Source organism: Anarhichas minor, unplaced genomic scaffold, assembly GCF_050575085.1.
Source record: "Anarhichas minor isolate MPS153535 unplaced genomic scaffold, ASM5057508v1 ptg000136l, whole genome shotgun sequence".
Taxonomy (NCBI): domain Eukaryota; kingdom Metazoa; phylum Chordata; class Actinopteri; order Perciformes; family Anarhichadidae; genus Anarhichas; species Anarhichas minor.
Window position 1 is genome coordinate 6,095,812 of NW_027466582.1, and position 27,433 is coordinate 6,123,244.

General features: G+C 40.7%; 1 protein-coding gene across 3 annotated transcripts; it reads left to right on the top strand.

The window, feature by feature from the left end:
* Positions 1–323: 323 nt before the first annotated feature.
* On the top strand, positions 324–24,026 carry fndc4a (fibronectin type III domain containing 4a). 3 transcript variants are annotated; one of them, XM_076084566.1, is made up of 6 exons: positions 324–531; positions 13,236–13,351; positions 15,219–15,423; positions 20,190–20,279; positions 21,954–22,087; positions 23,149–24,026. In XM_076084566.1, exons 1-6 carry the CDS (start codon positions 516–518, stop codon positions 23,188–23,190), a joined length of 603 nt encoding a protein of 200 aa, XP_075940681.1. In that variant the 5' UTR covers positions 324–515; the 3' UTR covers positions 23,191–24,026. The 3 variants fall into 3 exon arrangements, with proteins under 3 accessions (XP_075940681.1, XP_075940682.1, XP_075940680.1); XM_076084567.1 differs by lacking the exon at positions 324–531 and adding an exon at positions 5,189–6,779; XM_076084565.1 differs by lacking the exon at positions 324–531 and adding an exon at positions 12,214–12,769.
* The last annotated feature ends 3,407 nt before the right edge of the window (positions 24,027–27,433 follow it).

Below are 27,433 nucleotides of genomic sequence, written 5' to 3' on the forward strand. Positions count from 1 at the left end.
TTTTAGTTTAACTTGTGTTTAAAAAAAATAGCGAATGGAGGAAAATGCAAGTGATGAGTGATAGCAACTCAAAGATATAACACTAACTTTACGACAGGTTTGTGTGAGAGACGAGTGCTGCCTCAAGGAAGCTTTGAAAAGCAAGAGACTCTAAATTTACAGTGGTTTAGATCGTCTATAGCTAAACCATCCGTTGGGGCCCCGGACAGTATCTTGAAGATAAGACATAAGTGGAATGGCCGCAGCAGCCAGGAGTAAAACCCTGCCACTTCCTGAGTGGACAGGAAACAGGAAGTGTGAGTCAGCATTCCTTAAATGCCACACAGCTAGAACGCCCTCACATGCCACATTGGTTGAGGTCTTCACATGTTTGTGTGTTCAAACATCCGTTTGTTATTTGGTGGTTGAGAAAACAGACTTTTATTTTTATTTTAATATAATATAATATCTACTGCAAATAAGACGGAAAAAAAAAATATTCACCAACTCTCTATGAATCAAAAGTAACACGCAAGATGCACCATCATCACGGTAAGTGTTACTTGCCATAAGTCTAGAAATATTATTACTTATACTAATTGTCATTATGGAGTGACTTCATATTTATGCAACACTGGCCAGCAGCTTTCCTGTTGAATCATCAAAACAGTCTGTAACAGCGATTGCAAAGGCTTTTAAAAATGATACATAAACTTTGGAGAGTTTCCAACCGATACAACAATAGGAGAGCTCTAAATCAGCAGCATCAATTACAATAACTGCATGCAAGCATATTATAGCTGCCACTTTGGCAGTCTATTTAATATCAATATTCCTTATGAATGGAAGAACAGACAGTCTAACGGCAGTTTGGGCTGTTTAGCACCTGCAGTGTCTTGGATGTTTACCTTCATTAATTAATTGTGGTTACTTTTATTTTCTTAATAAATAAAACAAATATACACATTAGTAAAAGAAAGTCTGAAATTTGAAATGCAGAAAATGAAAGTCATTACTATACTCCTGTCATGCTGCAGAGGTCAGTGTCACACAGTTTAACATGGTGTACTCTGCTGTGACCTGCAAAGAGACTGTTGTGCCACTAAAGACGTATGAAGGCAGCAGAATACTGGTCAAGTTCTGTCTATGACAGGAAACGAGGAGAGAGAGAGAGATGGAATGACATGCAACCAAGCCCCTCAGTCGGATGAAAACTATTTTCCTTAAATGCAGTGTTTTCATTGACTACTGAGGATGCAACATACAGCAGGGAAATGCATCCTAAAAACATACTGCACATCCTCAAACTAGATATATTTACACATTTCTTGGTCACAGCTATGGTCACACATTCCTCATAAATCGTATTTTGGTACCATGAAACTGTGTACAACCTCACATATCCTATCCTGCATAGTGGTCTGATTCATTACAGCTCTGGTTTCTAACTACTGGGCCACACTGTGCACACACGGATCCTCTCACAGCTACCTGTATTCATTAAGTCTTTATGTGTCTGTCTGGCTTTCTTTGCTTGTAACACGTGTTTTTTTGCGCTGGAAGACGTTTAAGCCGAGCAAATGATTTGACTGACATGATTTCATTTAGTGAAGAATACTGTAGATGTTATGGGACGCAGCGACTATTTGTTCACAGTTTTTAAAAAGCCACCCAACAGGCGGAGATCATTACAACATCTGTCTGTCAGCTGATGAACCGAGCGAACTACCATTAATCACGTCTCACACTGCCGTGGGATTGATAAGCAGCCTCACCTTGAAAGGAGCCATAATGTCAACACAAGATCACAAGACATGTGGGGTAAAGGTTGGGAGGCCTAATCACCCTCTCCCCTCCTTCTGTTCATCACTGCTGCCTGAGAGGAATAATGACGGGAAACGGCGGCTCATAGATTGATGAGTGATCCCTGCAGAAGGCAACACGTCATTAGCATCCACTGAGGGTAACCCGGCGCTGTCCTCTGGGATGAAGACGAGCACATCGTCACAGATGAAAAGAGATGTGCTTTCATCTTCCAATAATGTTGCTGTTTTCAACGGCGTTCAATTGGGATTATGCTCCTCATAAACATGTTTTCTCTCCTGGGCTTTGATGTCATTATATTAATGGAGTCCATCAATCAAGAGTGTCTACTCCAATAGATGCAATGGATCTTGAAATGATGACAGAAGATGTATTCGAAACAATTTGCAAAATGAGCATTTGTAACATAACAAAAAGAGATGGATTTTGAGAGGGGCACTCTTTACTTTGCTTATGTTGTACAGAGATATAGAGTAGGCTGATTAAATTCTCTCTTGTGGAATTTGTGGAAGCCATTCGTTGTAATGGAATTTACTTTAGTGAGGCCAAAAGTAAAGCACACACTGAGTCATTTATGGAGGCCTGCTTACTTTTTGTCAGGCTGATTGGGAAAGATTTAGGAAACCATCTGCTAGATTGATATTTTCTCTGATATACGAGTCTATGTCAATTAATTTACTGTCGGAAGCCTTAAAGCCATGACGTAGCAGGAACCCCACCCCCCCCTCAAATATATCTGGTAATTTACCACCATGGTTGTACTCAATGATGAACCAAGGGCACCGGTAACTACAGGGGAATTTAATTATATGTGCACTGTTGTAGTAAAAAGTACTGAAGGATACTGCTGGTCTACACTATGTGGGCTAAAATGTACCCATTTAATAGTCCCTTGGACATTCCTGTCTCCACTGTTAAACCTTTGAGGACAGAATGCTTTCATTCGTTTTAAGAGAATATGAAGTATCAGCCTAATAAATTAATTCTGGTATTCTCTCAGCTAAATCAATTCTATACAACCACATAAACCTTTCCCTGGACCAAACACTCAGCTACATTTCACACAGCTGCAGACTTGCATAACATCTGGTACCTTGTGTCATGAACATGAGTCCATAGTAAGCTCACTAACAAGACAACTCATCATCCCTGATCAGTATGCAGCACTGCGCTCCTGCTCATTTCAAAGATCCCTGCTGTCACCATGTCCCTTCACCCGGCGGAACCAACAGTCAACGTACATATTCATGTATGTGGCTTTGACCTTGGCTGGCTGTCTCTACCGCTATGCTTTCTTTTCTTTTTTTTTTACATTCAAAGCAAAATCAAGAAGAATATGTTGTAAAAGTGGAGTTGAGATGGAAATTTTCAATAATTTGCATTTTGTAAACTGTGTTTCATTCTTCTTTAAAGCTGCTCACTACATCATTCTGAGCATATGTATTGCCTCCACATGGCTCTCAACATGATGACGGCTGAGCCGGCGGCTATAGCAGCTAACATTGGTAACGTTGGGGAAATGGAGAGTGGGCGCATCGGTAAGGACGGCATGATCAGCTGTAACTGTCCCGAGCTAGGCAGTGGGGCAGATCCAGTAACATGCACTAAAAGGCACACCCGGTCAGCCCGGCTATGGAAACTAAGCACAGAGAAGCTCAGATTACACACACAGAGGGAGAGCGACCATATGCCTTTATCCTGTCATGCCATTTTATTAATGGTGACCAATACTTAATTTCTTTATCCTCGAGCCAGGAAACCTTTTGGAGTGGACTCAGTGATGGAGCAAGGTCAGCCTTCAATCAGAGGATCGGCGGTTTGATTCTCGGCTCCGCTAGTCCATGTTGATGTGTTCTTGGGCAAGACACTTAACCCCAAATTGCTCCTGCAGTGTATGAATGGGTATGAATGGTTAGATAGAGTCCTGATGGGTGGCACCTTGCATGGTAGTCCCTGCCATCAGAGTATCAATGGGTGCGAATGGATGGATGATGACATGTAGTGTTGAAGTGCTTTGAGTGGTCGGAAGACGAGAGAAGTCCATTTGGCATTTACTATCCAGCATAATGATTCAAATCGTATTCTGTAAGTACCTAAGAGTCATCAGGAGAATGGACAAAATGAACTACAAACAGTCTAAGTCTGCAGTCTTATTAAATCCCTGCCATCTTTCTGCGTTGTCATTACTTATCAGGTTCTTTTACTGGGCACTGAACACCAAGCAATTAACATTGTGGGTCTCTCCTCCTGCCAGGTGAAGTTCATTTTGGTATATTTAACTTTTCCTCTTGTTAGAACGTTTTTTAAATGAAAGGATGATGAAGGAATTCTGAGAAAAATGGGACGTAATGCTCCCCCACTGAGAGGGAAAATCCACCAATCGTGGAGAATTGTGTGTTTTTGCACAGAGCCTGAATTCAATTAGCAGAACTCTGTGTTTTACCTGAATTACACACACCATGAAGGAATGCTCTCCCTTAACGCAGTAAAACAGCTGAGCAACAGGGGCTACTGGTGCAGTCAAGCAATTATGATGAAAACAAACAACTCAAACCCAAAATTACAATGAAGCAGAATTGAAGTGCAGGACGCGTCGAGTGCTGCTGTGCAAAACTAAAAAGCCATAAGCCTGAGTGCTGCTTGTGTAGATTGTTTTGGCTCCATTGTAAGCCGTTCATTAAATTCCTTAAAGCACACTTTCCAGTGTGATTGAAGCTTCCGTTATACTTCCAAAATGCTCTCGTTTCCTTCATTGCTGCTATAAATCATTCCCAACGATGATCTACCACTTTGATGCATTATGAAATCATTTTACTTAAAATATTAAGAGGTACCTGCGTAAACCTCTAATTCTATAGACCAGCAGCTCTTTCTTCTGACTGCCTTTTGATCACAGTGGACTCTGATGCAACTGCAGAGAAAGTTATCTTAAAGATTTATTTTGATCAAGAGAAATATGATGCAGAAAGATGCTCCCTCCATTCCTGCTCCTGGTGTTCCTCAATGTGTCGATTCATGTGAAACAATGAATCCGTTGTCTGTTGCCTTTTTCCAGTGATATAGTAGATGCTCTTTAGTGATGGAGTTGTTTTTTGACTTGATAAAAGAGGTTGTATTCCAGCAAGGAAGTAACTTACGACACATTTACATCCTCTAATACTTTTTCCTGGATTCGCTTGAACTAGTGATTAAAGTATTACAAGAAATGCTAGACTTTGCACACGTTGGACTCATGTTACTAAAGATTTTGTGGTTAGTGCTACATCACTCTGCGGTACGTTTGCTTAATGTGGGATCCGAGGATGAACATCTTCCAGGACACAATAGAGACTGCAAGAGGATTATTTTGGGGGGGGGGGGGGGGGGGGGGTGAAGAATATAAATTCCCAGCATAGTACAGTCATCCAAGAACCCTCTCTCATCTGAAAATCAGCATAATTTACTTGAAAGAATTAAGTTACTGTAATTGTGTCTGCTCAACCTCACAAAAATGTGTCTGCTCAACCTCACAGAGGACTGGTGAGCACATCGAAACCATCACCACAAAGAGAGGGAAACAATCTTTTCTTGACCACTAAAAGGTTTTGAGTGGTTAACGGGCAAAGAAAGGGGCAACACACTTCTGTCTTCTGCGTTACTTTGCTTCTTTTTATTACAGTCATAAAATCATATTTGCATGATGGGATTCACACATCTTCTGATTCCTAATTCGCCCACAAGTCTCCAACACATTTGATGACTTCTTCGTTGTGTCATTAATAAAGAGTGCAAGTAGCCTGCATGTGCTGTCAGAGTCCCCTGCATAGACAAGCACTCTGATGTGAAATGCTTGTCTCATGAGGCAATGCTCTCAGCTTATCAACATGATTCATCTCCTTGATAGCATGGTGTGTCTCAGGAAGGGGAGGTTGCGCAGTGTATGGTGGGTGAGAAGCACAGCGACCTGCTACAGGGGTTGTATACAGAACACAGGCGGAAAATGGGCTGAATATAAAACACTTCATGCTCATTACATTTCCCACCACAAGTTAAATGAAGTATAGAGCAATACTACAATACCACTGTTTAATGTTTAATGGTCTTTTCTGCAGCCATAGAAAACATTCTGTCTCGGGGAATGTCCCTCAAATGTCCCTGTCGTTCCACACAACATGAAAACACTCTTTATATCATCACATCACCTTGTTGGATACGTATTAGCTTCTGGTATCGCTAGTGGAATATTATAGCAGCTGTGTTCCGGTAGGCGTGTATATCCTGTCGCTGCTGCTGACACGTGGAACATTAATTATGGAATGCTGCGCGTGCACTTGAGGTGAAACGCAAAGTGTTAGAAACCTGCGGGTCAGACGGGCTACTTTACCGGGAAAGGACTGCAGGAATTACCAACCCCACGCGCGTGAATAAACAGCCGTAAAGACTGAGCTGCGGAGCACGAGGGGGCAGTCTAACAACTTAGCCGCTGTCCATGGTGCTGAATCGCCCCGCGGCGTCCCCTCAGTCTGCGAGGGGACCGACGAGCCTGTGAGCGTCATTTTATCGACGACCTGTTCATACCTGCGAGCTCTCCACGCACCCGGGGGATGATGGACGTCCACAGTTTCAGACACCACATTTAACTCGGACACGAGGACGAAGGACTTGTGGATTTTAAAAAACAAACAAAAAAAAAACTAAATGAAGAATCCGCCGAGGCTCGACAAAATGTTTGTGAAGACATCATTTGTCACGTACTTTCACTGGTTATCTATTTACTGATCAGCTGCGAGCCCGATTCAGCCAGGAACCGTTCATTCATTCATCAACATGCTATAAAGATGAACTGCTGCGATTTAGTTGCCGTTCAAGCACCGGAGATCTGCGTTATAATCTAAAGAAGAGCAACGATACCGACCGAGCCATGGCTCGCCTGCTTCTTTTGGTCAACTCCGTGGTCCTGTTGCTTTTTGGCAGCGACATGTTCTTGGTAGCAGCAAGTGAGTATATGAACGTCTGTAGCCGAGGAGTGAAATCGATTATTGTTCACTTTGTAGCTTTGTAAAATGCGCCATTAGCGATGCTCAAAGTATTACAAAGCTGTTTGACAGTCGAACGAGGCTTTTGTTGGATCTGCACCTGGTGATGCACTTAATTCCACCTCTCATTCATAACCATTAAACAACCATTTATTTTTGCTCAGGTCTACCCCCCCTACCTATCGCTCAGCCATTAACACCTGTATAAAATGGATCGCAATTATGTTGAGGTTCAGGATGAACTGTTACACCTTTACTTTCTTTGAATCGTTTACAAAAAAACAAGACATTTAGATTCATATATAAACTGCTAGAATAACCTTGGCAGTTTGCCCTACTTATGCATCTGCTCAAAAAACAATGTAAGCACGTTTACAGCAATAAAACTGCCATTCATTTCCAAAAAAAGAGAATCTGCACTACAGTCACATCGAACCTCTTCTCATTGTGTCTGCTCCCTCAAAAGGCATTTGCTCTCAATCTTGTTTGAATAAAGAAAGAAAATGTAATTCTTAAATCATGGCACTACTGAATAATGTGAAAATATATAAAAGCTCAAACCGAAATATATGAGGTATTTACATTTCTTTAATAATAATAATCGAAAAACCAGTTGCAGAACCAACACTGTCTTCAGTGAGATCAAACATGAGATTGATTCAACTGTAGGTGGTCTCATTTACAATATACTCCCATAATCATTTTGCATTCTTGCCATTGCGTGCTCAGCTTCAGTCTTAATGTGAATGAATCTTTCCTATTTCTGTAGCAGAAATATCTGCTGCCTCTGCATGTGTTCATCCGAATCTCTGTCTTTTTATCAAGCTGTCTACCTCTATCATCCCCCCGCCTCTCAAGGGAACTGAGTCTTACATGCGATAGCGCCTTGTGTAAATCAGATTGGCACTTGACTGTATCTGTGGGTGTGTGCACTGTCTGCCTGATACTAATATCCAGAGCTCTTTTGACATGTTCTGCGCTGACATGTGAAACACAAAAGCATCTCTGATCTCAGCGGAGTTCTGCACGGGGGCTGGTCTAGAGCAGGAGAAGAGACTTAAAATAATAAACATGACACTCATAAATATAAATGTGGCTGCTGCAGTGAGCTTCAAAGTAAATGGAAATAAATGTTGTATTCATTACTGTCAGCTTCACGCATGCGATGAGACTGTGGGATTCACAGTGACATTCAGATGCAGCTCTAAATTAATTGTAAGCTTCTTTGGTTCAGAGTGAGGTTGTCCATATAAATTTAAACGAAGCAGGAAAAGGAACATTTTAGTTAAGTCTCTCTTTGCTAATTCAATAAGTGGAATTTGCTTAAATATTTTGAAACTGATACTAAAACGTAATGGTGGAGGATTTGTTCTCAAAGCGTTTCATTCATCCATTAAGAATGCTTTTCAACATGACATTTGCTCCAGATGACCATGTATTTAAGTCAGAATTTAGCTTCCAATAAGTAGATGTCATTGAGAAAAATTCTAGTATGACGCGATCTGCCCAAGAAAAACAGTATTTTTTTCAAACCCGACAAGAAATACTCTGTTTGTGGGTAACAATATTTACACTCAAGCATGCTTGAAAATAAATCCCAACAACCAGAGCTTCAGGCACACGGCACACGTGAATTAGAATTTATTGGATTTATTTGGACGACCAGGCTCATATCATTCTTCAAATTGGCAATCTGCTCTTCATAAACCTTGTGACACATTCTTGACAAATAGACGTTCTGCATTCGAGCAGAATCCATCATAGTGAGGGCCAATGTTCACTCATGTTGTCATTAATGTAGCTGCTGTCAGATGGCAGACACTTTACACATAAACAAAACATACAGACCCCAGTGGGGGGGTAGAACCAGTCAACATATCACTATAGCCAATAAAATGAATGGTACACACTCTTTATTAAACAACTTTACAGTTTTGTGAATAACTAATGTTAGCTTGCTGCTGAAAAGCCTTGAGGTTTGGCCAGTGATTACTTTCACCTTAAACTGGCACCATCTGGTCCCACTGCCGTCTCACAGCCTCTGAGTCAGTGAGAAAGAAGACAGAGTGTACCTAAAGCAGCGGTATTCAATCTAAATTAAACAAGGTCCATTTAGAGAGAATTTCCTCATGCAGTAATGTGTAACTTTCACTATGATTTATTCCCATATATATTTAAGTAGCCAACAGTTGTATTAACGTATATATGTAGTCAAAAACTAACTGTCAAATCAAATAAAGAAAGTTCAATTAAATAATATCTCAACAATATTTACTGTCAGCTTTCAAATTGAACTGGATGAATTATGAATAATACATCGTCTGGGTCCGGATCCACCTATTAGTGACCTCTGACCTAAAGGGAGGGACAGTAAGTGGCTCTACTGTAGAGAGGCTCTAAAATGGAAGAAAAGCGAAGGCCTTTTATCTTTAACCATCTACATAGCTAATTCATACTGTTGTTGGTGCTACATAGATAGATAGTTAAGTAGAGTAACATATTTAATCACAGATCACATTAAGTCACTGCTCCCACATGAATACAAATGTGAAAGAAAGGCAGGATCTCAGAAGGGAAAGGAGTTTGGAGATTAAACAAGAAGAAAATGCTCTTGAAGGGTATAATATGGGGGCAGAGAGTGCTGCGGCTGTGATAAAACCAGCACGACATTGCTTAAGAGCTCTGCTACCAGGCGATTTGCAACACTTGGGCCTGCGAGCAGCTGTGCGACAACCTCCTGCTGTGCAGAGGAGAACATTTAGACTTTCAAGGACAGGGTTTGAAACGCATCCAGACGAAGACGTTTGAAGATTCACTGGGCAACACATCAAAATTCACGGCACCTGTTATGACTTATTGCCTTTATTTGTAAGATGTCAGTGAATATATTATCTCTCAAGGGACTAAGGCATTATACATTTTAGAAAATGATTAAATAACAAGCAGCCCTTCAAACTGTCAGCAGCTTAGAGGTAATTGAGAGTGAAAGATGATCAATACTGCAGTCCACAACCTTGGTAAACCAGTCTTTTCCGTTTTTAAAAGTGTTTGAAGCAATATGAATTAAGCACCTTTGGGAGTTTATTGTGCAATCAATCATTTGGAACATTTAACATTTATTGCAGAATAATGAGCTGAGCACTAATTTATGTCATTGGCATTGTTTGTCAATGAAGAAGTATAGCAGCTTCTTCTCTTTGTCTGGAATATCTGCAGTCACGGAGCAAATTGTCACACTTCTAACAGTAAATGAGTTGTTTTGAGTACATGAGCCGTTTGGAAAATCATTCAAAAGAAAGAACTGGATTCAATCTGCAGAAGATTTCTGATACGAACTGGAGCCAGAATAGGTCGCTGGCTGTGCTTTCACACTTTCTAAAAGAAATGCATTGAATAATGATGTGTGCTTAGCATCCAGACACTGTATCTCTTCCCAAATAGTGAAGAGATTTAAGGGCATTTAAACAGGAAGTTAAACTGATTCTCCCGAGGTGCAATTGTGTATTTGCTCATGAGTGCTATCATTTAATAACCCACATCAGACGCAAAAAGCAAACACAAAAAGGCAGATTTATTGCTTTGGGCATTGGCCATGCATTTCCACCTTAATGCTTTTCTTCAGGCGGAATCAAGCGGATGACATGTCATCTGCGTTTGATCAAAAGCTGCACAGGTTGTCTTATTGGGATAAATCAAAAATGTTATTGTTTGACCATGAAAAAAACAATCTCTTCTTCTGTGAATATACAGTATAAACAACCAATAAACTAATCATGTGTATTGTAAATCAGGATATATTGAACAATTGTGCTTCGCCAGCAAATATAGAGGTCAAAATTTGAGATACCTTGCTCTAACAAATCAAACTGGGCTCCTTTCCACGTGTCTCGTCAGCCATCCAGAGATTCACCAGCACTTTCACTGTGTCGCTATGTGCGCTCCGGTTAGATGCGGAGCAGCTAATGCGCTGGGCTTTGGCTATACGCTGTGATTCATCCTGGCAGTGCGCCCACATCCCAAGAGGGTCTTACCATTTGTTTGCACAGACACACACGTGCCTCGGCTGCTGTAACCTATTGCTGTTTGATCCCCGATTTTACATAACGCAGTGTGGAGTGGGGCTTACTCAGGACACAATGCATCATGGTTACTGGCTGCTTTTCTTTTTGCCCATGCGTGGTTGTCTGTAACCCCCATTACCTAAAGGACAACAGGCTTCAGGAGAGATTAATGTGTCCTGTTTTAGATTAATGTCACACCTGATTCTGAAGTGTGTGCACTGTGCGACACGTGCCGGCGGCAATCTAAACTTCACGTTGTTTACCCGTCAAGTAGTTAGACTTTATCCAATAAACATCCTTGGTATTTTTGGTAAAGTGTTGTATTGTATATGATGCAGTTGCAAAAGTAAAAAGCTTCAGTGTGGCTTTTAGAAACGCGATGCTGTCCATTGTGGGCATTTTGAAATGAGAATCTAATCCTGGTGTGTCAAAGCAAACATCTGATTTGTTGATTACCTTTTTTAGATTTCAGCAAGTTAATGTCCCAGCATGTTGTGATGTGAATTCACTAATAATAGATTCAATTACATATTTTTTCTACATTTTCATGACACAAAATATGAAGTCATTTAGAAACAAGGACACAGGAGCCATTATTGTAAATATATGTATGACTCATTCCTATATCTCTCCAAAGATCAAGGACAATATATCCCTTGACTTCCCCTACCTCTTAACCTTCTGTATACTTCTATCCTAACACATTAGTACCTGCTTCCATAGATAATATTCTCATTAAATTGACAAAATGAGACAGATGTGACCTCTTGATACCAGTGTTACCACCAGCCAAGCCCTCTTCTCTCTCCGCTCTCTCTACTAGTTGGAACATTCATTTCCTCTTGTCCTCCCTACCACAGGCTAAGCTATACTCTGGCCTTTAGCTCATCTCATTCACTCCCCTCCCACAAACCAATCTCTGAGCGTGTCATGAGCACCAGGAACTGAGCTTCATGCCTGTGTTTGACCATCGACCCCCCCCTCCACAAGGGCCGAGGCGGGGAGACTGACAGCCTCGTCTGACCAGAGGGTCTTGAGATCTGCCTCAATGTCACCTTTTGCACCGAACACAGAGGCCATCATTGATTGTCTCCGAGATAAAAACAGACACGAAGTGCAAGAAGAGTAAGAGAGAGAGAGAGGGAGAGATAAAAAAAGGGAGACATTGGGAGATAAGAGGAGAGGGATGTGAGAGGGACCTAGAGCTAGAAAACGGCAAATCATTTGAAATGGCTCCCAATTTCATCATTTCATCTTTCTTTCTCAAGTGCACTTTTTGGATTAAATATTGTGTACAGCACATGCTGTCATCTCAAGATAACTGTGTTATGGGTTATTGCGCTCATGCTATATGCGTTGATGAAAGCGGTTACATATTGAATGGAAAACGGACAATTAACACTTCCTTTGTAGTGAACTGCAAGAGAACGCTGTGACTAAAAATCTTACCCCTGATGAGCAGCTGTGATACTGTCGTTGCATCTCATTAGGAAAAGCATTTAAGTATGTTGTGTTCTCTGATGCCATCTCCATTGGAAACTATTCTTTTTCTCATTATTTTCACATACCAGCTCAAGATATTTGCACACACTTGACCGTCTCAACATTGCTTCAGTTACTTTCTGCAACAACACATAAAGTCCATTACACCCACGCTAATGACTAATGCCCTGGGGATGGCCTCTAGGTCCCCATCTATCCGGCCAATCCCATCGCACCCGAGCGATTGCTTGGAGACTGAAGCTGTACTGTGCCCTCTATTAGATCTGCCACACTGTTTCTCCCCCCCCCCCCCCTTTTCTTCTCGGGCTTTTGTCCCACTTTGCAATCGAAGCTTCCACCGGCATCCAAATCATGATAGATGGCTGCAAAGCGACAGGGTGAAGAAAGGTAACCCTGTCCGAGGGAGGTGGACGTGAAATAGACAGTGTGGTTATTGTGTTGTCAGGTTGACAGACAAGGCTGTTAAGAGGGAATGAGGAAAAACATGAAAAATGTATATTACATATCTGATGCACATATCTATTGTTACACATGGGATTTTTTTACTAATTCTGCAGATTCACAATAACATGCAAGCATAGTCTACCCTACGGTTTACTGTACCAAGATGACACAACCAGCCTGGTTTCCCAGAGTGCTGCTGTATTTACTGTTTCCTAATTCATCTACAAACATGACCACATAAGTTTTAAGACTTCACGTTTGATTAAAAAGAGACACCTGTGGTGAGCTCAGAGTGCCAACACAATGCTTGAGACTTTCCAGGTGCAGGTGTGGACACATATGGCTTGGATAATTTAATATCTAGTGGGTGGATTAACAGACCCCTCTATTTCTGTTTCCGTTCCTTCAGATCGGCCGCCGGCTCCCGTCAATGTCTCCGTCATGCACCTGCGGGCCGACTCGGCGACCATTTCCTGGGAGGTTCCAGAGGGAGATATAATAATTGGTTTCTCAATCTTGCAACAGGTAAGTCCTGAACTTCTAATGTACATCTGGGAGAGTGTGGATAGGTTAGCAGGACAACTGGATAACACTGTCTATGACACCCATGTATATAATGCATTATAATCGTCTTATAGCACTGTATAACACATTAAAAACATTAATAGCAATAATCCTAACACGTGACTTATAAGGTCAAGTATCAAAATACTTCATAATTACTGTTTTTCTGGAAGGATCATTGTATATTATAATTCCCATTGTCTTTCCAATCTTTTTATAATGCATTATAATCACTGTTATAATGCATTATAACTTACTCAAATGCTCAGTTTTCTTTATGTGTAGGGAAATAAACATCATTAAGAACACGCAAAACATTGTACAACACATTTTGACAGTTATAATACACAATGAGCCTTGCAAAAATAAAGTCAGTGAGTGACCAACAATTACAACGTTTTATGATACTTGACCTTATAAGATTATACAGGGCTTTATGCAGATTAAAATGCATTAGAAGTGTATTTATAATGTATTATATACATGGGAATCATGGAAAGTGTTATAGAATAGTGCACTTGTTTTATTTTTGGCTCTTGCCATTTGTGGTTTGGCATTGAGCCTTCGTCATGTCCTGTTGAAATTCTGTTGGCGCACCATGAAGCCAGTATGAGGACGTGCACCTGGAATCCATTTTCTACAGTGTCACACGGTTGTAATGGCCTGTGGAACACGGGTGTGAACGACTGAAAACAGATTTTTCGGGCAATGAAAAGATAATATATTCACTGACTGAAGTCCATAGAGGTGGTTGTTATGTGCTCAGCAAACGCTTCGTATCGTTTGTCCAACATACTGAGTACGTACTGTATGCACAAGTTCCCGGGTGAATAAAGATGTGTTATTGTCTGCATATTCTTAGAAACCCCTTAAAGCTTTGCTTAGCATGAAAAAGGGCAGACTAAATCTTGCCTTCAAGCCTGGAGTCAGAATAAAACAAATTGTGAAGAGAAAACAAGGGGTGCAGCGGGACTATGTGAAGCTGCCAAACGGCATTATTTTAGGCTAAAAAGATTTCAAAGGCTTAAAAAAGGTAAACCAATGAATGCTAATCCTGAATGGCTAAATGGCATATGGTGCCGGAATCGTGTTTATGCTTTATGCAACTCAAAACACCATGCAGCCATTTAACTCTGCTGCTATTAAGTCAGTGAGGCTGATGGACTATTTAACGACACCTCAACGGCCGTTCGTCATGATATGCTGCTGAATCGGAACACGTTTGGTATGGCGGTGTAAGAATGACATTATTCAATGTCCACAGAGAATAAGTTGTTTTATCAGATCTTTCAGTCAAGCAGAGCCCTAACACACAGACATCTGGCCCAAAGCCACTTCAAGTGCAGATAGGAGAGATATAGAGAGCTCACCAAGAGGAGAGCTCTGCATGCAAGCAGGAGGGGTAATTCTCACAGCTTTGGGTCTTTATTGCACCAATAACATTCTGAAAGGTCAAAGACAAAGTCTGAGACTCTGAAAGCTTGTGATTCAAGGCACTTGCAGTTTAAATTAATCAAAATATTGACTCCACAGTCAAGACTCCATATGGTGAGACAACATTGCCAACTGTTAATATGATGAAGTACCCAGCATGACGTTCTCCAACACCTTGAATATTTTCTGGTTGGTCACCTCCGTCTCACATTATCACGGCCCAAAAATAGGTAGGCTACATGATTGTTTTTAGCTTTTTTGTATGATGCTACGAAGATGAAATTTATACTACGAAACTCTTTACAGAGGAGAGTGTCTTGCTTAGGGACACATTGTAGGTCAATCACCCCGTTGACCAATGTTTTGATTATTGTATCCCTCTTCCAAACCCCAGAGGCAGGAAGGACACACGCAGAGATTCATCCGGGAAGTCAACACTACCAGCCGCTCTTGTGTCCTTTGGGACCTGGAGGAGGAGACGGACTACATCATACAGGTCCAGTCAATTGGCCTCTATGGGGAAAGCCAAGCCAGCAAGAAGGTCCATTTTCGCACCCTCAAGAAGACAGACCTCTTCCCCTCAAACAGCTCCAATCAAGGTAAGCTACCTGTTACCTATATGGCAAAGTTCATTTGAAAAAATGGGTCTCTGTGTTCAAAACATGTGATTTAAAGACTATTATAATTGATGATAATTGTGTGTTTTGGTGTCTTTATGGGATTTGTAAATATTAACAAAATGGTAATTTAACTGTGAGCTATTGTTTGAGTTTGTTAGCTGATTTTTCTTTTGTTTAGAGTCTCTCCTCAATTCAACTAGATGCTAAGAAGTTTGGCAAAATGCAGTAGGATAAGGTCACAAACTGGTCACTGCAGCAATCTTTTCACAGTGTGGCCTCTCACTGTGTTATGTAAGGCAATGCTTTGCTTTTAATTCTACAGTGCATGGTACAGCCGTAGGCGTCTCTCCCCCCCCCCCCGGGGCACAGACAGGAGCAGCCAATTACAGATGCATTCCTGCTGTTGCTCTGAAGCCTCTTCTGGCTGTTGAATGCTTTTAAGCACGCTGACATTGAAAATGAGGTACAGTAAAGGCTAGAGCAGGTAACCTGAAGCCTCCTCTCACAGCGTTACGTCCGAGGCGGCTCTATGCAGGTTTATCTTCTCCTAGAAACCAATCCATTATTGACAGACTCTTCAAGCATGGCTGCAGGCAAGCTCCTTTGAATTTGTGCAACTCTATATCACTCTGGGTGCCTAATCAGGATTTGGACACATTCTGAAGCACTTTGGATTTGTCTATGCTCATGGGCTTGAGGAAATATGACCAGCACCAAGAGAGAATAAGTTCAGTAGCTCTCAAATTCTCAAATTCTTTTTGCTTTGTATTGTAAGCAGTTGGGAAGAGTCTACATTTCAGAAAAAGACCCTTTGCAAATCTTCTCTGTGTCAGCCATGATTATGGGATGAGCCAAATACATCAGCTCTTACAATAATGGCAGCTTACATTTGACATTGGTCTAGAAACCGGTCTGATACTTCAAACGTTTTTTTTTTTTTTAATCATATGGTGTGGTTAAGTTTATGATTATGAGAAGTGCAGATGCAAGTGAATCATTTGACGTTTCCTTGCAGTTGACTCCGGTTTGGTGTTATTTGTTAAGCTTGCAAGATCGGCAAAAGAGAAAGAAACTAATTTAAGCTCAAGTTCAACATAAGAGCCTGTACACCGTCCATCCAGCTAATACAGACACTGACATTACACAGTTAAAAGCAATGGACATAAGAAACCTAACTAACCATCAACATTGGTCGAATCCTGATCAATGTTGCATAAGTCTTTGGATTTATGGCAATTGCTAAGACTCTTGGAAAAGACTCAATGTGCAACATAAATGAGGATTTGACCGAGTCATCCAAGTGGGTCAAAAAAAACAGCCCACTCAGTGGATGAGCAGCGTTTGTAGGAGTTTGTGTTTGTAAGAGTAGAAACAATCGGTGTCAGCTTTGCATAAATCTAAGGCCAGCACTGCTGACTTCTCATGGCCCAGTTTCAAAGGCCCATCCCATTTTCTTTACGTAACTCTTGTCAAGTTTAGTACTCAACTTCTCTTTTAATGTTTGACACTGTGTCGTCGTATATTTTGACTCTGATGTTGTCTGCAAAAAGTAACCTAATTAACGATTTAAAATGACCCCACTGGTGCAATCAGTGAAAGAACATAAAGAAGTAACAGGCAGTAAGTAGATCACAACAACATCGGCAACACATAACTAACCACACTTCAGAGGTAGAGACACGTCCTAAAACAAAGCAGATATGCTTTTGGAAATATACTTTAACTGCATCAAGTACACAAATTAAATTCTCCTACATACTGGTTTGAGACACCTCTTTTAGCCATGATATTGACTCACAACCCCTGAAAAGGAATGTCCGTTGTTTTATGACAAATAAACGTGTTTCTTGACAAGCTTTTGCACTTTCTGAACGGATGTTTACAAAGTTCCATCCTAAAATAGCAGCATATGTATTCATCATACAACCTAATGCACCTTAATGTAATATGGAATTTTTTTTGTTCAGGATCTTCCTGTTGAGCATTATTCCTTAAAAGGCCTTTTTAATCTAGTTGGCTGCAGCATCACAGAGGCATTTCAGAGATCCTTTGTCACAGCCAAGTGCCTCCGATTGAGACTAAATTGATTTTGATTGTATGTTCCAGGCATTCCTAAGAGCTAGAGCTATGATACCCCATGAATCAATAACGCTTTAATTTTTTCCTCAATGCAATTCTCTTTGACAATGTGATTACATATTGGTGCATACTGTGCCACTGAATGTACACCTGGCCTGAACTAGATTCAGAACCAATCTATTTCTTATGAAGTATTTCCTGGCAAGACATACGCCACATGTTGCTGGGGAATTTGAATTTAAATAAGCTACTGTGATTTTTCTTCTTCTCCCAGGATCAATATGTCTTTCCAATGTTTACTTCAATTCCATTAGTTCAGCGGAAAGCTTTTAATCAGAGTATATATTTGTGTGCTTTGCCTGCCCTTCAAAAGTGAGGTTGTGCTGTTGTCAGAGTTTCTCTAAGATTCATTTTTGTTGTATGTCAGCAGTTTGTTAGTATTCCACTAATTTAAGCAATGACTTTGTATTACATTTGCGAACTAAACATATTTTGAAGGACTCAAATATAATACATTTCACTGCGGTATGATTCCAGCATAATGAAGGGACTTTTTGAAATATAAGCGATTTAATGTACGATTCATTATACTGAAAGTGATTCTCTTTTTGCTTACAGACGGGGAGACCTGTGATTAAAGGGGGGGGGGGGGGGGGGGGGGGAGCTGTATTCATTAGCATGTGATGCCACAGTGCATACAAAAAATATCCAGATACGTTATATAAATGATTCCCAAATAAAAGACACGAAGGCGGTACAAATGCTACCTGCTGTCACTGAGCTGTCAAAGGGTTTCACACAGGAGAATAAAAAAAAATACTTTCAAAGGACGGATGCCCTGAGCAGTCAAATCTAACTAGGTAGGTGGTCCTCTTAGACACAGTGATACTTCAAAGAGATGCCAAACTGTCTTTGCTGAGTCAGAAGCTACACCTAGGCTCTCCCATAAACAGCACTGAGACAAAGGTACGCTGCACGCGGCTTGCTTCCAGCAAAATGTTCTCTTGACTTTGACTGATACTCACAGTTTTCCATCTGTTGTTCATGTTTTATATACATATACATTAGAACAGCACTGTTTTCACCTGTAGTCTAAATCACGTTTTTAAATTGCTTAGTTTTGTAGGAGACATAATGCAAGAGGAAATCCCAATGTCGCATCTTTGTGACACCGGTACAGCACCGCTGGTGTGTTGCGACAGGGTTTTTCCGACACAGTTCACAGCCACAAACAACACTGTGGGATTTGGGGGGAGCAGAAGGAAGGATCAACTAATTACCTCAAAACAAACTCTTTGGTCCACCGACGGCACCACAAGCTGCTCATCCTCCGCTACAGCAGAGAATCACACGGCATAGCCGAGTGCGGCGCCACAACATGAAATATGTATGATACAGCAGCAGGACATGTTATTCAGGTCATATTCACTCACTCTGTGGTATGAAATACTGCATATCAGCATGCAACACACAGTCCGCATGTACAAAAGCACTTTTTATCAACATGAAGTATAGTCATTAGATCAACTAGAAAATGGTAAACAGTAAACAGTTGGAGAGTGTTGCAGAATACAGAAGCCCCAAAGGGTCAATTCCTTTCTGAAACAGCCTCCTATCAGTAGTTTCTCTGTGCATACTCCTTTTTTTATACATGCAGAACTACTTTATTTTTCAGTTGGTTAGGGTCAGACAGATAGAAGAGATGTAGGATAAATAAAGTGGAGTGCAACTCACAGGAGGCACCAGTCATACTTTGCGCTGACCTCAGTCCTGAGCGGGCATCGAAGTGTAATGCACAGTCTGACTTCAGCTCTACAGATCACTGTACAATGGGAAGGCACAATCAGTCTTCCGTCCTGACCTAAAGATAAACGTTTGTCAAGTGAAATGATTCAGAAAAGAAGATGTGGAAAGTTGTGAGAGGCTTGCGCTGTTTGCCCGATGTACGTTGTTTTGCTAATACATATAAATATCGAGGACTTTTCTGTCATTTGAAGCTATTTTCCACTGTGATGTACTTCGTCCCCGTCTCCACTCACATTCCCATACACACAACTAACCGAGACTTTCAAAAAACGTGGCAGCATTATTGCCCCCAATCCGTAATAGCACATCATGTGAAGAGAGCGGAGAGTCTGGCATTCAGGGGCCAGTTTCTTGACAACTTGATTCACTAAAAGAGGCAATTGTGAAGAGTGGTGCTCTGGAAGAGTTCCATACAGAAAAGATATTAGGAGATAGTTTGGGGAGTGGAAATAGGCCCATAGTCAATCCACTTAAAGGAGGATTAATGCTACCGGACTGATTTGTAACCACATTTTCTGACATTTTTTGTTAAATGGCATAACAGTCATGAGAGATAAAGGAAGTGTCCACTTGCCAGTCATTAGCAACAGAATGAGGGTTTAAGATCTTACATTATTAGGAAATCCAGTAAAGAGTTCTGTCACTAATGCTACTTTTGTAAAAGTCAATGTTCAGTTGTTACTGACAGTATGTCAGGGTGTTATTTCAATCCTTGGTTGTGATTTTGTTCAACTGGACTGCATATCAATCTATTTCATATGTTGTCCCTTCCATGTAAAAAAGCTTAGGACCAAATGTTCTCAGTAGTATTTAGGAGTCTGTGCTGACTGCACCTGTCCCGTCTGTGCTCTCTCTCATAGATGACCCCACTGTGCAGGGTCTGGACAAGTCCCGTCATCTACAAACAGGGGAGATGATCATCATCGTGGTGGTCATGGTCATGTGGGCAGGTAGGTTTGCAGACTGAGTTTGGTTAATAATGATTCCGTCTTAAGAGAAAGAAATCGAAGGGAAAGACGGGTAAAAACACTTGCATATTGATTAGTTGTTGTCAATGAAGAAATTACATTAAAATCCTGCTAAATAAGCTAAAAGATAATTGGATTTTTGCAATAGGAACTGCAACTTGTTTGTATTTATTGTCAGCCTCAATGATATATAGACTAATGGTGCTCACCTGACAGAGCTTTCACACTCTAGATTATCTTGTAGTTACATAAATACATTGACACACCAATCAATAAGACGCTAATGAATGGACAGTCGTCCAGATCAAGACCTATAGGATCCCTATTAAGTGGAAGTTAAAGTCCAAAAAACGGAAAAATAAATCTGCCAGCTCTGCATGTCCCATCCGTTTGAGGCTTTTTCTTTTTGCAACAGCGATGTCAAAACAACGTCACGCTTTCCTGAGCATTCTCTGTAACCAAGCTCTCCATCCATGTATGAGTTTCTACTCCTTTGAGGAAGTGTGCTGATTAATGAAGTGTTGAGGGACGATGAGAAGTGGCACATCTGACAGGCTGCCAGGAGCGGGGTTTCCCACCCCCGAGCACCAGAGTGAGATGTTAAATAATACCAATGAGAGTAGCCAAAGTAACATGGAGGCTGTGAAGAGTGGCAGCGGAAGAATAAAAACACCTCATGTGGCACATTCATCATGGACTGCACATTTGCAGCCAGTCCAGTTTAAAGTGAGCTTATTCCCTGCAAGTTATGAGGCATCAAGCACCTCCAAACGTTCACAATCTACAAAAGACAGTTGTTTACATTTGCATTTATTAATGTATTTGTTTATTCCTTTTCTTATTCGATTTATTTGTCCTATCCGTGTCATTTTATCTTTTTTATTTTGTTAACTTTCACTGGTCTGGGTCTGAATAAATTGAATGAAATGATAAAGTAGTAAGCAAATTGCTTCAACCCAATGCAATCTCCTCTGCTATATTGTATAGTGTGTCTGCGTAGCGATGATCTGTTGGTTTCTAAAAGTGCTTAAAATGTTGTGAACCTTGTAAAAAAATCACATTAAATTAACATTACAATAAACTGGAATGTAAACGTCACAAATTACACAAACGATGCTGTAATTTAACCACCAAACAAACCAGTGGAGATGTTGGCCATGAATGTCTCACAATGACATGTAGCTGCAATATTGCAGAGCGCTTACATGATGCGTGCGTGAAAAATAATTTCAATGAATAACTTTTATTTCTCACAGCTCCCTAGTTTTCATTACCGCAACCCCCAGATCAGTTATTGAATATTTAATGATAGCCTTCTCATAGAAATTCGTAAACCTCGGTGAAGCAAGGAAGTTAATTGTGAGCACACAGTAAACTGGAGGCAGGACTGCATCTGGCAGATTAAATATGGTAGCAAAGCAAACTCCATAGAGAATTACTGCCTTCCAAGCCTACAGATAAAAGCCCGGCCATCACGCTCCCTTGGGAGCAGAATTCCATTATCAACATGGCCTTTCAACATGCTTAGTTAGAAGAAGTGGTGACATGTCTGTGAGCGACAGTTGCCGCCCCACCACTGAATTCCTATCGTCATTTGTGTGTGTGTGTGTGTGTGTGTGTGTGTTGCACACGTGCCCATCCCTCACCTCCTCGCAGCCGTCATCGCCCTGTTCTGCCGGCAGTATGACATCATCAAGGACAACGACTCCAGCAACAGCAAGGAGAAGGCCAAGCCGTCGTCAGAGAGGAGCACGCCGGAGCACCACAGCGGAGGGCTGCTGAGGAGCAAGGTGAGCGTGACTCCTCTGAATACACGCACACATAAAGGCTCTTTCAAGCATGCTGTACGTGTACACACTCTCTGAGTGACGGTGAGCCAGCACACACAAACACCTCGACCCTGAAACTGAAGCAGCTAAATGGAATTCAGCCATCGTCACTCTTATCATTGTTAAAATGTTCTGTTTTGTTTGTGAAGCACCTCCCTGCAGAAACAATCTCCTCCAGTGAATAACGATGTAATCTGCGAATTGTGCTCAGCCAACTCTCATTGCTGTTAAGGGCCCACTTAGTGTAGTTTTGTAGGATGCAGGTACATCTAGTTCTACTGTACAGGCTGGAACACAAAGAGCTCCAATATGCCATGGTTAATGGTGGATTTATTGGGAGATGGTGCTTGATCAATAACTAAAACATCGCCCAGTGATGGTGTATGTGTAGCAGGTCCACATAGACTTCAGTTGGCTTACGACGACCCGACTGGAACCTCCTCTCTTGTGCTTTACTCGTCTACACATTCTCACATAAAATAGATTAACAGCAAGCAGCCAGCTGTTCCCGTGATTAAAATGCAAGACATGAATTGACATTTGATTAGAAAACGCAATTTGCATGTGGAGGCATGTGGAGAATACTTGTGTATGTTTAATTAAGAAAGACGTTTTCCTTTAAAGTAAAACCAAATCTGATATCAAACCAAGCACAATAAATGGTTACTGTTTTCACGGGTTGAAACAAAATGACTTCATATTTTCCTTTTTATTCGAAATATATTTCTAATTTCATTCATAGCGACATAAATCTGTTATATATTACTCAACAATGGTGTGAAATGCAACAATAAAATCACCTTTTTACTTTTATTATGCCAAAGTCTTGCAGTGGTTAAAGTGGAATGTAGATTATTAGGAGTCTTCCTGCATTTAAATAATACTAGCTGGGTTCATGGCTCCTCTGCCAGATATAGGTTACTGTAACACTGTATTTGTCTTCTATCATCAAAATATGTCTTTATTGTAAAGGAGAAAGATAAATGACTAATTATGAATTATATCTATCTTGTCTGTTGCAGTTTCATCCTTCTGTGCCGTCTATCAACATCATCGAAGTTTGAGAAGAAGGAAGCCAAATTCCTTTCTCTCTCCCACCATCAATGCATTGACCACCTTTCTCACTGATGAGGAGAACATGTGTCGTTTCTGTGGGTCATCATCAGTGAGTAAGGTTGGCTGAGGCTGTCTTTGCAAAAGACATACATGCATGTACATAGCATTTGTAGGACAACACTAAAGTACAGGTACACACACCCATCCACATGACCCAACACACACACATCTACACACGCACGCACATACACACACTACAGTACAGTAGCTAACAGAAACCTATTCCTGCAGGTTGATGGTACATAAACGAATGTTAACCCACGGTGCAGTTAGTGTTGATGACTTTGCCAGGTGCTTGGTATGTTATTGCAATACAAAACACGCAATCATCTCTGGGAGGCCGGTCTTCATGACTTTAAATTCACAGTGTATTTTTGATATTGGCATGTGCAATTAGACACCACGTTCACCTGTTATAGGCAACTCAGCTCTAAATAAACAAGGCATTTTTCTTTGACAAATAGTGTTAATATATTACCTCATCACAAATGGATATTAAAGGACTCCTGTGGGCAGATTGTTAATAAGGAGAGAAAGCAAATACATGTGTTCATTTTTAAGATCCGCCACAACACCATGTCTTAATTTTTTCTAATAATATTAAAGCACCATTTTCTGGATAACATTGTATTTTTTCATATTTCATAAAAAAAAAAAAACATGTCTGTACATAAATCATTCATTTACTCAAGTTGCATGCAGGTCCTTTACCTGTAGAATAGCATTTGATGTGCATTCTAAGTTAGATGCCAACAATGGAGAAATAAACACGATTGCAGTCCTGTGAAGCTGGTCATGTTTTCTTCTATTCTGCCTGCTTTTAGAACAGGGCGTTCGCTTTTATCATCCAGCGTTCAATATCACATCTTGCACATTTCCTATTTCTTGAAGTGTAAAATGAACCCTCTTTAGAATGTCCCATCACGAAGTTGCAGCTAATGTAATGGACTTTCTGTGCATAACTCATTTCCAATGCGCACAAAAAGCACTTCCACACAGAAACTGCTCATCAACCGTCACAAAGATGCATTCGGTGCATTAAATGCTGGCCCGAGACTTGCAGTACAGTAGAAAACTGCACTTCGTGGAGAAAATGCTGGCCGAGTCACAAAAAGTGTTTTAACGCAGGTAATACTTCAAAGTGGTATAAATTAATTTGGTAATAATATGGGAGTTAAAATCATTTAATATTGGATGACAGTAAGTAAGCATAAATAAAAGAGCTTCCTTTGTTTGGATTCATCTTAAATCAAGCATTGCTGTTCTCCAAGTCATGGGTTTGAGACCGGAGCGAAAGCCACAGGACACGGCTGGGTTGGTGCTGTGATGTGAGGGATAACAAGCAGCGATTTTGAAGAGCTCAGCTCATGTTTTGTTACAGCTCTTCAATTCAAGAGTCGTCTCTCCATTCGAAAAGTTGCCTTGATGCTTTCAGTGATGCTGTTCTGTGACTCAATGGATATCCATGTGTGTCGGACTGACGTTGGCCACACTACCAAAGACTACAGTATACTCCGACTGTTCTTTTATTGTAGACACATAAGAAACTATTATATGTTCACTTCCCTCTATATCTATTATAATACAACTAAAAGGTAAAGATTTCTTGGGTAAATGTATTGTGCAGACGGCAGTCATCAAGCAATGAAGCAGAAGTTACGAGACAAGGCCGTCTGCTGCAGTACAAATAGGACATTTCACCTGGCCTTTAAACTACAACGTTCCTAATCAAAAACGCAATTACACGTTAAGAATACAGCTCGATCCCTAAAATTGGATCAACCACAGTGAGCTGCTGTGAAGTGTTTGAGAGAAAAACAGTATGGATTCAAACTATGTTTAAACTAAAACGTTCTGGACAGATCAACGATGGCGATAAAGAGAGTGCTCGTCTGCACAGTGAGCTGTGATGCTTTAGTTGGTTCTTTTTCAAGCCGAGTAGTTGAAACTCATTATTGATCAAATTATAGAGTAATTATGGAATCAAATTGATTTGCTACACTTCGCTATGATATTGTCTGGCATTGCTGAAGCCCAGAGTATCTTTGCAACTATACTGTGAATGAGAGAAGAAGCTTTTTAACAAAAGACCGGTTTCTTCAAATGGTATTCTAGACTTGAAAAATCACAGTTGACTGCAATTCAATATTTGTACAAAGTATTTTATTATGCATATGTAACAAACCATAACAGTTTCCAAATTCTGTACACTTTTTTTTTTTTTTTTTTTTAACAGTTTAGGACAACTTGTGATTTATAGACAAATTACTTTTATTATAATAACACAACACTGTTGAAAACCCCACTAATTGCATAGATAGAAAATAAGCACCTTCTTTGAAAAGTAAACCGACACTGTAAACACATCAGTGGTTAATTTGGGCAAGAATATCTGGAATTTCTGAAAGCCTCAAATGTTCTCTGGCCCCAAAACCTTCACGGTCTGATTTGTATTCAGTGCACTGTATACTCAAATTGGCATGTTATACCTCCAGGAGCAGGTCGGTCTGTTCACCCCCCTCTCCCGCATGGACAATTCTCGGCTGAGCCAAAGAACCACATCCATTCAAGATCTGCTGTGTGTCAAAGTGTGCTGTGCTCAGAATACTGAAGACATGAAAGAAAACTCTTCAGTCCAGCAGATCAATTCACGCCATGACACAATGTATACGGTGATTGATCAGTTCTACATATGAACCCAGAGGGCTCACACTGATGTTTTTCCTTGAAAATCTATTTTAAAAGGGTCAAAGTCTGGGTGAAGACTACATCCAAGTGTAATATCTAACAGGGAACCTTATAGGTCTCTGCACGGGAGAATAATGCAGCTTGTGGCAGAAGCGACTCCAGCTTTTCTCCTTTTTCGGAAATGTGCTTCAAAACTCTGTTGGTTGGTTGTCGTTATTGAAAACCATTATTGAGCCCGAGAGCTCCTGGACAGCAGTCCATCTCCAAATAGCACTCAATAGCACTGAATCAGCAGATACTGAAGCATCCACACAGGCATCAGTCAATGATGGAGCGGAAAAACGTGAGAAAATGTGCAAAAATAATTTCTATCCGCGAGGAAAGATGAGAAAGGTAAGGCAAAAATGACGACGTTGCACTCTGCTGAACAGTCGATACACGGGTCGATAGGTCTTCCATAGACGAGCTGGAGGCTATTTACGACACCCAAAACCGCAAAGAGCTGACTTTCAAAGATGCTATGGAGACGCTATTTCAGCCAGTCAGGAAGGAAACAATGCAATTAAGCTTCATGGCGTAACCTGATAAAGCCATCCAATTATTCTGCAGCGGGTGTCATGACAACGACACTGAGCCCCCGCCGCTACCTCCGCCTCAGTCATGATGCCATGAATACAGAGAGGACCACTTCAGACAGACTGGGGAAAAGATATAATACCCTCCCGACAGCGAACGTCATCCGAGAGTCATCTAAAAATAAGCAGTAATTCACATATAATAGGATCTGGGAGGAAGGACGTGTTTTGTGGCACAGACTGCGGTTAAGAGAGGAACATGTGAACTGTGTCGATCGGTGCAACAGGTGATTACTCAATTGAGAACAGGACTTTGAATAATTGAATACTGTACATGGGTGACTGATGGCTATATTGAAAAAATAAAGCAATTCCTGCAGTGATAAAAAAAACCACGTATGATTATATTTTGTACAAATTGTCCAACCTAATGAAAAACATACAGGAATATACACATTAAAAACAACCTTTGTGAAGCCCTGAATGTATTCATCCTACTTCTTTTATAATGATACCATATGCATACATAAATTACACAGCTTTGACATTGAAAAAATACAGAGTAAGGAAATATGTTGCTTTACTCTTAATAATTTGGCCTCGCCATACACTCGTCCTCTTAACCTTACATCATCGCTATTCTTTAACAGTAACATCATCTTTATGTACAGTGGCAGCTGACTGACTGAGGAGACGGCAGCATGTAAATTAGTCATTGTATTTTGGTTACATAAGCCATATTCATATAGACAGCCTGTCTGCTGTTGTGCTGTGTTTTCTTTACATTGCAAACAATCTACTGACATTGTTAACACAAAGCAAGCAAGCACACGGGAATACAATGGAATATCAATTCTGCTCATTTATAATCCACATCTCTCGCAATAGTATGGTTGTCTTTGTGTGTGTTTTGGTGGATTCAAAGTTT